Source organism: Stegodyphus dumicola, chromosome X2 (assembly GCF_044657685.1).
Source record: "Stegodyphus dumicola isolate Sdum_Otavi_A_Nest chromosome X2, ASM4465768v1".
NCBI classification, from domain to species: Eukaryota; Metazoa; Arthropoda; class Arachnida; order Araneae; family Eresidae; genus Stegodyphus; species Stegodyphus dumicola.
In genome coordinates this window covers 95,053,377-95,065,843 of record NC_140781.1, presented here as the reverse complement: position 1 = coordinate 95,065,843, position 12,467 = coordinate 95,053,377, and the positions used below count along the sequence as shown (strand labels likewise).

The 12,467-nt window shown below is 32.5% G+C and overlaps 1 protein-coding gene and 1 non-coding gene across 2 annotated transcripts in view; one reads left to right on the top strand and one right to left on the bottom strand.

The window, feature by feature from the left end:
* Positions 1 to 251: 251 nt before the first annotated feature.
* LOC118196072 (uncharacterized) overlaps positions 252 to 12,467 on the bottom strand; it is a 115,631-nt gene continuing 103,415 nt past the window's right edge. The window contains 2 exon segments of the mRNA XM_085808804.1: positions 252 to 2,979; positions 5,013 to 5,235. Of these exon segments, the coding sequence (XP_085664930.1) occupies positions 2,616 to 2,979; positions 5,013 to 5,235 (587 nt within the window). The 3' untranslated portion in view covers positions 252 to 2,615.
* Positions 6,958 to 7,030, top strand: TRNAA-CGC (transfer RNA alanine (anticodon CGC)). Its single transcript has one exon. It is a non-coding gene; the product is annotated as a tRNA-Ala (tRNA).

The window sequence follows — 12,467 nt, the reverse complement described above, 5'->3', positions numbered from 1 at the left end:
TAAAAATTAAGATTAGAACTGACAATTTGTCATTTTATTACGGCTAGTTTGTTTTAGCTTTCTGTTGTGTATAGAAAAACTACATTTATTATTTACCTAAAACAATCTACATCGACAGCACAATAAACATAAAAAAAATCTTACTCTTCGACAGCGCCTTTATTTTATCTTAATTTAAAATAAAATGTCATGTTATAGTCTTATCTACAGCGTAATTAAAAAAAATGTAGTACACATTCCACTGTAACAAGGCAATTTTTAGTTATTTTAGGTACTGCGTAAATAACATAACAGCACCGTATTAAAAAAGATAAAGTGTTTGAACACTGTATGTATTTTAATGTCATCGAATATTGTACGCAGTCGAAATTGCATGGTAATTATTAATGAAAAACATTTTCACTGCATTTTTTTTTTAAATTTAAATTTATTTTTTGACAGTACAGTATTCTACTCTTTAAAACTTTCAGCCTTTTATTCTAAATATGGGAACAAAATAATCATACTTGCTTGTACAATATGGTCTATTTAAAATTATAAATGTTTTTGTACTTATTTTTAATGGATTCATTTTTGTCAACCAGACTGTCTCTGTAGCTGACAGATAACAGAAACTGAAGGTTAAAAGAATGAAAAATAATCAAGTTTCTCTCTGCGTACCCCTTTTTTTCATATTTTGGCATTTTTCTGTGACATTTTCCTTTTGACATTCAAAAACAAATGCTCTTCCTTCTAAAAGAGAAACTGAGAGTGGAGACCCCAGTCGCCGAATTCAGGTGGTGACAAATTATCGCCTACTACTTTTTTTTATCGAACGAGATTTATAGAAATTTTATAAGGTATTTTTTCCGCCTTCTTAGTATGCCTTCGTGCTGTAGTGGTCAGCACGCTCGGCGCGTATTCGAGAGGTCCGTGGTTCGAGTCCCCGTGAGGGCATTGCTCATTTTTCACATCTCCTGCTTTCAAAAAATGCCTAATGTCTGTACAACTTGGAATTTGTGAAGCAAGAATTATGAGAAAGCAACTATGCCTGTACTGGAATTCGATCTCCCGACCTTCCGATTGTTAATCTGATGTACTAACAGTTACATCACGAAGGCACACAGTAAGGAAGGGGAAAATTCCATACATTTTCTTCCCCTTTTATTTTATTCAGCAATAAAGATTCAGTCTTATTAGTTTGCAACAGCAGGTATTATTCATGCCTATGTTTTATTCTTCTAATGATTCAGGTTCTTTTGACTGTTCAGGATGATGTTTTGCTGCTGGGGCAAGGACTGTCCACTTCTTCATTATATTTCGAATTTTCTTACTTCATTAATCTTATATGTGGTACAATTAGGCTGCATTAGCCCACAAAATGTATCCATTTATGTTCGTCTGTACCCGATTAAGATCATTTATATAAGTAATAAGGAGCACACGCAAATTTTTATCAGCATTTCAAAGAAAAATAATAAATACATTAATTCGTTTCAGCTAATTCTGGATGAGTGGGAGCAGTCGGCAGTCTCACTGAAGAGGAGAAGAAATAGTCTTTGGTAATTTCCACTTGATGTTACACAAAATAGCTATATCTATTGTTAATCGCTCTCCACTTCAGATAGAATAATTTCTAAAGGTTGAAATATTTCTTTTTGCTTATAGTAAGTTTTGCTTACAGCATTTTTGTTTTCCTATATATCTGAGAGACTGCTTTGAATACGCGGTCTATTTTTATTTATGTACCGTAAAAATAAAAATGAGGAAATTATTAATTAATTAAATAAATTAAAATTAATTAAATAAAAATGAGGGAAAATGTTTTAATACGTACAAAAGTTAGATAGATACGCTATTATTTCTCTATCCATTTGCTTTCCTAAATAAAAACTATGACAAGTCACCAGTTTTTGTATGCCTTCATTTTAGAAACTTGTTATTTTAGAAACTTGTTATTGGTCAACTAGTTATAAAATTTGAGGAATATTAAGATACAAACCAAAAGTTAACAAGAGAATAATGTAGATGGACTCGCTAAACCACTTTGCGATTTGTTTCAACAGCTTTGTCAGTTCCCACTTCCCTCATTAATCTTTCTCATCACGGAGCGGGCATCTTAAAACTTCCAATACTTTTTAAGCCCAACTCTGACATCCGTGTAGCCTTTTCCATAGCCAAGAAACAATGTAAGATGAAATTCACTTGTATTTTGTCCCTTAGCCAGACGAAATGTAATAACAGAATGAATCTGGCATTTGCAGGAGAATTAGTTATTCATTCTTGCATATGAGCCACAACTGCTAAAGGATCATGGATGCCTCCAGCTTTAAACTTAAAAATAATCATAACATATTTCCAGATTCTCTTAATTACTGTCTGTTGTGATTTTTTCTAAAAGGACTTCTATTTATATATTCCCTTTTATATGGAATTGGCTGATTTGTAGTTGACAAGAAAGTTTTGGTCTTCGCATTTCCATCAAGAGCATAGTTATCTTCATTCTCCTAAAAAAAAAAAAAAAAAAAAAAAAAAAAGAGTTCAGTGAAGCACCTTTCAGAATAGACCTCAGTTGATTATGATCTAGAGAGCAATTACCAATAAGAAACAAACTTCACTTGGAATTTTGATTGCAATTAAAGAAACATTTTATTATCCGTAATTTCCTTATTCCACGGGAGAATAATTTGCGAATTTTTATCCCAGGCTTCTTCCAGTGTATCGGGCGGATGATCTCTAATCACTTTTTGATTTGCATCCTGCGGTAACGCATTCACAGGATTCTCCGAAATGGTTGGATCAACTTCCTCACTGTTGGAAAAGTCGGTATGCCGCGTCCAGGTCCATTTATCTGGATTATGTGCATAGCAGTTTATTGTGCTTTTAATCATATCGGAGGCTTTTTCAGCTATCATCATTGTTGGAACATTGGTATTGCCAGATGTTATTGTGGGCATAACTGAGGCGTCAACGACTCGCAGACCCTTTATATATTTGACTCTAGAAATAGATGACATCAGTTAATAGTAAGAAGTAAAATGCAAATAAAGTACAAATCAACATATTGAAGAAATGTGAATACATTTTTATTAAAGTAAATGAAAGAAAGTTATTTAAATGTTTACATGAACACATTATATCACAATATTTGTTTTGAACAGTACACAAGAAAAATAGATAACGTTCTGTTTCTTAAGGATTAAAATAATTTCATCCTATATCAATGATCTCAAAAAAGGATTGACTAGTGTTGAATTGCATTGGCAGGTAACATGCTGAAAGAACCAGAAAATGCACTCGCTTCTCTTTTCACACTTTTAAATATGCTGAGTAAAAGTGTTAGTTTATATTCATATACTCCTCTGTTCAAAACGGTTGAGGAAAACTCCCGCCACATTTGTGAAATTTCCTTTAATTGAATTTGACGTTGAGTGGCGTAAGAGTACTCTCTATAAAAGGTAAATATCAAGTGACATTTTCTGAGATAGTGTTCTAGTGCGATGTCGTATTCTGAGCAAGAAACGTTTGGTAAAGATGACCGGGTTTCTTTGATTAGAAACACCTCTTTCTCATGACCTAATAATTTTATTTTCCAGGTTTTTCAGTCACCGACTCCTGTGTTCTTTTTTGTTAAGATGGTTCTATGGAGCACTTTTAAACATTTCAAATTATTCAAAACAATACGACGGACAGTCGATAACTGATGATGAAAAGGAAATTCTATTAGTGCTTCCCTTTCAACATCAGTCATCGACTTTCTGTCAAAGCTGGAGCTATGAAGAAAATGTGTGTGCTCTGATGGATGTTGCTTAGAAGGCGAATAGGTGGGAATTTTTTACATATCAAGCATTTTCTGCGAGAAGAAACCATAAAAATTTTAATCAGTACAGAACACATCATTGAGTTTAATTATGATTGTATAGGAAACTGTAAAGATATTATTCTCCATTTACTCCTGGGCCAGAAAAAGCAGCTTTTTTAGCATAGACTGCACAGTAAGAAGATGCTGATATGCACAGCTGCATTATTTTAAATATTATTTTAAGTTGAATTATCGAGCTGGCTGATGTTAATGTTTTAATATTTAATTTTACAAAATTGTTATTTCCTTTTCAATGCTTTAGGCTTGTTATTTGTATGTATATATGATATATTATAACATGTAGGAAATAACGGTAAGTGCGCTAACAGAGAGTAAGTTCTAGTTAGATAATACTTATTCGGTAAGTTCGCTAACAGAGGGTAACTACTAGTCCGGTAATGCTAATTTGGTAAGTGCGCTTACAGACGTTCTGCTTACGAGTTCTATTCCCCGATAAGGTAAGGCTAAGATTAAATATTGTTTTCCAACGTATTATTTGGAGTAATTCTCAAACATGCAACATCTCATGGAATGTCCGTGAGAAACTCAGTTTCTACTGTGATGGTTTGCATGTTTCAAGAAGAAACATGACATATGGCTGCATCGATTTATATTATAAATCAGCCAAAGGTACACCGACGAGGTTCCACACTCTGAAGTAAGCCTTTTTAAGAGCCTGAAACTACAGAGTTTCCTAACACTACAATTTTCCAGCTCAGCGATCCTATCTTGCGAATGAGTTTCTTGAATCGAAGCAACATACATACGCTCTACAAATGAAATCTGTTGAACACGTCGAGGTATTTTTGAACGCCAACGCTTTGTGTTAATATAGATGAAAATATAGTGGATCATTTTAAGAATCAATTACTGATGATAATCTATAGGAGGGATGGCTTAAGAGTTTCTCTTAGTGACAGGTCATTCTTGTCGAATATTTTGCTTATAGCTATATTTTGCGATTTATAAGTGTATGAATTCGGAAAAGACGTTCCTACAATTTGATTTGTTATGAATTTTATTTTTTTCGTTTACTGAGGAAAAGTATTAAAAAGTATTACTTTATTATCACATGTTCGTTTGTCTACAACAGGTGATAAATTATTATTGATTTTATTATCAGACATCCAGCATTTGCGTGTTCTTAAAATGCTATAAAGATATAACTTACCGCAATTGAGGATCTACAACTGTGGTGGGATCTTCTGGATCCCCCATCTTCGCGGTACCCACGTAATGGCTGAATGTCAAAACTACTGATCTAAGTTGGCACCGAAAATAATCATCTTCATTACCAGCGTACTGCTCGCAACCAGGATACAGTGTAGCGAATGGCACAGATCCAAGTCTTTTCAAAGGAGCGCTTAAACTGATTCGTCGACAAACTTTCATTCCTAGAACAGAATATTAGAAACGGCAATTATTTTTAAGAAAAAAAAAGAAGCTTATTAAATTCCCTAGGGTAATGAAAATTTAAAATTTAGGAATTTCTTGAATTTTAATAACGATGATATACCAAACATCATGTTCGAAGGCTATTTGTCCTGAGCACTCGCTATTTTCCCTACAGACTGGAGCCATTTTAATTAGCTGTGGAGTTTGGGACAGCCTGCGATAATTAGATATGAAAGAAAGGGACAAATCTCGTTAGACGTTTTTTTTTTTTTTTTTTTTTTTTTCTTTTCTTTGTTGTCTTCACATATTACAAGACTGAGAAATGTTTTTCATGATTATTGTTAGCAATAAGTATCCATCTGAGCTATCCTGAAAAATACTTAATGAAAATTATACCTACGAAAAACAGATAAACCGTGAACGATTTGATAGTAATCAATTGACATAACTTTAGAAACACTATAGCCAAAATTAAATAAATTCAGGTTAATAGCTCTCAGAATGGCTTACTAATTTAACTCTCCTACATTGTAAACAGTTAGGAATTACAAATCAATCACATATAATATATGCAATATAAATAGGCTTAATTAAAGCAGGCAAATAGTCAATAGATTTATTCTGATTAAATTTCCCATTTACTATCTCAGTTTTTATTAAAAACTTATCGATTTTCAATTCTGCACAATTTATGAGCTAGACAGCATCATGGGAAAGAATGGGGATTCTTTGATCAACGTGTCCTCAACAGAGGCACAGGGGGAAGGCAAATGGGTTACTCTTGGTGCATCCGTAATGGATAATGCCGCTATCACTCCGAGGCCTACGTGATATACAAGGCCCTGCCACGCAAAAGTCGCGTGAACAAGAAAGGCTGGAAATCTTCCATCTTGAATTACGTGCGTGCATTGTGCTGCTCTTTTTGTGATTTATATTAAACGTATTTTTATTTTGAATTTGTTTAATATTAGAATTTCGAACAACGTTAAACGCAACGTGTACGTTTCTGTAGTTAAGAAAGTTTTTCGTACAGGTTTATATTAAGTTTTTTATTTGAAATTCTGTTTATTTTAGACGTAGCCGAGTTCAGTTCGAATAAGAAAATTTGAGCAGTCTTTAAATATAATTTTGGTTAGTAATTTATTCTTTTTTAGTTTGTTTCTTATTTTCAGATACTGCGCATATTTTACTTAAATTTTTAATTTAAGTTAATTGGAATAAATAAAACAGTTATGATGAGAGAATAGCATTCCATTTAATTAGTAGTAAATGTGTTCACGCCGAACCGCATGCAGATCTTTCTTTATTTCATTTTATATTTGATTTGAAGACACTTTCAATTATTTAAGCTATTGAGATTCTGAACTTGAAACCATAAATACGTATAGAGGGAGATACATATTAACTAAGACTTGCTCATTAAGCACTGTCAACTAACAACTTTTTAGTGTACCTATGTAAAATAATCTAGCAATTTTCATGAGCTAACAGTTTTATTTTTACAAAAGGGCCTTTTCAAGGGCGATATGAAAGCAGAAAAAAGAAATTAAATTATTATTTTCCCGTAAAATATATTGTTAGTTAAGTAAACAACTTCCCCTCACATAATTGTTAAAGTGTCTTTCTCAGAGCCACATAAATGTCAAAATAAATGAAGCAAAGCTATTTCGCTATTTAAGTAAAATTAGTTTATAACGTTACTTCTTCCGCCTTCTTAGGATGCCTTCGTGGTGTACTGGTCAGCACACTCAGCTCGCATTCGAGAGGTCCGTGGTTCAAATCCCGGCGAGGGCATTCCTAATTTTTCACATCTCCTGCCTCGAATTAACCTAATGTCTGTGCAAGTTAACTGAATAATTTGATTAAAAATTAAGTATAATTATTGACAGTTAAAATAAAAGCTTAGATAGATAAACTTTCTTATTTTCAAAAATTGTCTTTCATATGGATTAAAATAAATGAAATTAAGTGTAGCTACCTTTCTATTAAATTAACCTTATTATTTAATTAAATTTTATTTTTTAATGTCCTCTTATTTTTTTATTTTCTTTCTTTTCAGACACTTCATCATGTCAAACAAGTGTAGTGTTGCTGGGTGTCGCTCAAATTATGACAATGAAAAAGAATACATAACACTGATTTCACTTCTGAGATGTAAAGAGAAAAGCTTGGCTGAGAAAACTATCTACAGAGATTTTAGGACAGAAAAAATCCATTTGTATATCAAGCATTTCCGTTAATGTGACATTATTCCTGTGGATGAAATTATTAAATAGAATATTAAACCGTATCCTAGGAAACTTCCAAAACTGAAAGATAATGCTGTCCCAAGTGTTTTCTTAATTTACCAAAATATTTGAGTTCGAATAGTCAACCCTCTCGTCGTGGTGGATGTTGAACAAAATAATTTCGATTTAGATATAAGGCAGAGCTGACTAGATCAAAAGGAAAATGAAGAAAAGCAAACCATAAATGAAATTTTAGATATGCTATTGCATTTTAAATTAAATGAAAAAGAGATTCCAAGTAAATAGCATATTCAGCAAAATTCTGGAACATTAAATATTTCTATGATAAATGTAGATATTATTCCTGTGATATTAGGACATAATGAAGTATATGCTGATTTAAAATTTGACATGTATATAAATGTAATAATTGTTAATAAATGCAAAGTTATAAATTCTAGGCTTCAGAAAAATACTATACGTATTAATTCAATAAATTTTTAGAATAGCCAGAGGTAGAGAAGCCAACTGCACTTAACTAGGCTAGTGATATTTTAAAATTAATTAATCATGAAGAAGAAAAGAAAATTAAATTTATTACTGAAAAGCTGAAACTTCTGCAAGTACCTAAAATAATAGAAGATATTGGAATGAGAGGATTGTATTAGCTGTATCATTAAAGTACACGCATTCTGTCTTCTTCACACTGCGCGGTCTACATACGTGGGTCAATTTGTCTGCCTCATCCATGAAACACACAGAAGCTGTTTTCGAAATTTTCATTGTAGAATGCTTCTCTTCAGGGATAAATCTAAAATCTAAAAGCAAAATTCAAATACTTAAGAAAATAAGAAATTTTAGAGAACCTCCTATTGGATGAAATTTACATTGAGCCACAATTAAATTTTAAGGCTGGCCATGTATATAGCGTCACTGATTCTAATGCTACAAAAACTGGTAAAACTGCGCAAGTTTTAATGATTTTTATCAATTTTATCTTCATGTAAGGATGTAGTATGCACAGTGCTGGTTACAAATTTAACCAGTGATTTATTGCAAAGTATATTGCTAAGTAAAGAAATTGAACAAATTGGATTTAAAAATTACTTGTTTAATAGCATACAATAATATAATAAATCTAAAGCTTTTGGGCTCCTAACGCCAAATAAATTATTACAGCCTGTTATTCCATATCCTTTTGGTTCCAGACTGGTTTTTATATTGTTTGATTCGGTGGACGTTTTAAAATGCATTCGAAATAAATGCTTGAGTAGCAAAAATAATGGCACACTTACTTTTACCGACAGAAAAAATCCTTCCAATTTTCAGAAAGCATACCTCAAGAATTTCGAAATGCTATTTCAGATGGAACAGAAGTCTGTTGCAAAATATGGCCAATTGTTACCCCGTAAAGTACTATAGACATATAGCATACAAAAACAAAATATTAATTTGGTTCTTAAATTGTTGAATGAAAAAAATAATGCACCCCTTAAATATATATCTAAACATTACCCAACCGTATTCACAGATACTATAGGAACTTGCAGTTTTTTCTTCAAACTTTGCAACTTGGTGGAAAATAATAAATGTATTCAGTCCATATGAAGTCAGACATTTAAACTATATGTAGGGAGAACCAGTTAGAGTTGATAATGTAATGCAATTAAATTTTTTGAAAGATATGACTTTCTGGCTGAATAATTGGAAGCGATCTATTCATTCGACCAATGGTTTATCACCGCAGACTTTTCAATCGTTAATTACAGCAAATGAAGCAGCTGTCACTTAATTCCTTATCTTTTTCAAAAATGCAAAATGGTTTATGTATTACTTGAAAAATTTCAAACAAAAGATTTAGAAACGAGATTTGGAGCACATCGCCAATTATCTCGATCAAATTATTACGTAAGTTTGGTACAAGTTTTAGAAAATGAAAGAAAGTTATGTTTTAAGACTTTTGGTTATTGTGTTGGCAAAAAATTTGAACGTTCTGCTAAAATCTTTGATTCTATTAGAAGAGAGAAACTGTGATACGGTTGATATATTTTTTATACGATGATATGTTAATGATTCTATTTCAACTGAATATGTTTAAAATGATGTTTTACCTGTTTTAATATATATATCAGGTTTTATAGTTCATAACGAGTTGAAAAAAAAATGTGTGGCTTGCATAACTTGGTTGCAGTTGGAATTATAGAATATATTGAAAATATAGAAGGTCCATATGAATTAATAAAAGAATTAGATCGTGGCAAATTAATCTGTTCATCAGAAATTTCTGTGCTAGCTGTTATTTATATTGGGCAAGTGTTAAATGAACTAACTGCAAAACATAAGGCTGCTTTCCTCAGCTACAGTAATTCATTAATGTTACTGTACAAACTTTCGTCTATATAGTTGAGTTGGCTTGCTCTTCCCCATTTTGATACCTGCGAGTGTGATTTTACCTTGTCTGAATGTCTAGAAAACCTTTCTTTATTAACAAGAAAAATTTTAATAAATAATTCGACAGAATTCAAAAATGATAAAAATTTTGCAAAAATGTTTTCAAATAGAAAAGTGAAAAGTTTCGCCTAAAGTCCGATCTATTTTTATCTTACAGGTAAGTGTTTAATAGTGCAAATTATTTAGTTTTGCATCATTCAGAAACATAATTTTAATAGTATTAAATTTGATAGCCTGACGCTCGGTATGTAAAATCAATATTTTTTTTGTTTCTATCTATTTTTATACTGTTTTTATGTTCTTTTTATTTCTGAATCTCTTGCATTTTTTGTAGTGAATTTGTCATTAATCATGGCAAGAATACTTAGTGAACTGCAAAACGTTTCTAAAAATATTTATACTTGTAGTGTGAAAATTCAATCAGTTGTACAGTTAAATACCAAAAATCTGACAACTCCTGAAATCCGCGAAATCTCACAAAATGTAAACACTCAGTTTATAGGTTTGGGAAACTGCAGCATGGAGAACAAAATACCGAAGAAAAGAAAAATACTTTCCAAATAATGATGACATATTGGAAATACTTAGCAAATCATTGACCTCATGATAAAAGCTTTTTTCCCCTCTAGTGTGCGTCGAGATAAAAAAGCAAACGAAGTCACTCAAATTCTCTTTCAAGTTTACGACTGAATACGAGTTTATTTCCTAAGCTGTGTTATTCCACGAGATTGTTTGTTGTTGCCGTTTTGTTATTTCACCTGGATTTTTTGTGGATAAAATTAAAAATATTTTTAATTTCTGCGCTTCTTAATACAGTGGCAGGTAAGAAAACGCGTTCATGAATTTACTGCTTGCAACGTTCGAAAACGTAAATACGTTGCATTGACGGTAATGCGAAAAGTGGAATTTTGCAAAAGATGGAGGGAAGTGGTACTCCTTCGATTACTGCAGAATCGTATGCAGTTATGATACAAATCGCATATGATATACGGGAAAATAAAGAAAAGCTATTGGAATTTTACGGCAGCAGTGATTTTAACACCGGAATCCAATAACGGAAATCTTTGCACGAAGCAAAATTGTCAAAGTCTTGATGCTATTTTGTACGAGTGGTGCGGTGTGATGGGGTACCAGTTTCAGGTCTGCTCCTGATATCAGGTTCAATGTTCCTTCTAACCTTCTTCGGGAACACACAAGGACCTGACTCGGAACAGAGAGCTTACTAAAGCTATGTTCACTAATTGTGGTAAGTAGACAGGATACAGACGAAGGATATACAAAACCCTTTATTTTTCTCTATATACAATAACTTCCGTACTTCGGAATACACTGACCCTCCACTCGGGGTCTAACGTAAAAAAGTATAAAAATAAAACTAAACTCTAATTTAACTTTAGAATAATACACGTGGAAGATTGGCCTTATAATAACAGGAAGCGTATGTAGCACAGAGACTGTGAACACTACAATACGTTTAATTTATCAAGAGGATTAAAACCTCTGGCCTGGAAGGCGAACAGCAACTGCGTAACTTCTAAGGTAAGCGGCCTGCGTTGACTTACTGCTTCCTCTCCTACGCTTGGCAAAAAGGCCACACTTAAATACTTGGCGTTCGCCAGACAAACTTTGCATAAAAACCTTCACGCTTATAATTCTGGCCGGAAGTAGAAAATAAGAAGTGATAGTAAAGATTTAAAATAAAATAAACGTTAGTAAAACTTAAGATCCTTACACTGAGAGAAAAGGAAAAACAGATTCACGCTGATTTAAAAACAGAGGAGATGTGCAATTTCGGTTACAGCCGAAAACATTACGGCAAAAACATCGCGGACAAAAACGTCGCGGAGAAAACAACTCAAGGCGAAAACGTCGTGGTACAAAACATCGTGGGAGAAAACATCGCAAAGAGAAAACATCGCAGTTATAAAGCATCGTGGTACAAAACATCGTCGTCGAAAATAAAGCGGTTCAAAAACTTCGCAGTTTAAAAACATCGTCGTCGAAAATATCGTGGTTAAAAAAAAAAAAGTATCTACAAATCATCGCATGACGATAACATCGCAGACATGCTTTTTTCAGATTTTAATAATTGTAAATGGATATTCTCATAATGATTTTTAAGCGGGCCATTAATAAATCATTTCTTAATAACGTTTTTACTGGGAATTTTTCATGAAAAGTACAATCTATAAGTTGTATTTAATTTTCTGTGCTTAAGTTTCCTTCTTACTTTTTCAGCAAAAATTTATTAGTTAATAAAAAATGTGAAAGTAAAAATTATCCTTCTTTACATCTTGCGCTCAAAAATCATTATGAGAATATCCATTTACAATTATTAAAACCTGAAAAAGCATGCCTGCGATGTTATCGTCATGCGATGATTTGTAGATACTTTATTTTTTACCACGATATTTTCGACGACGATGTTTTTAAACTGCGAAGTTTTTGAATCGCTTTATTTTCGACGACGATGTTTTGTACCACAATGTTTTAGAACTGCGATGTTTTCTCTTTGCGATGTTTTCGCCTTGCGTTGTTTTCTCCGCGACGTT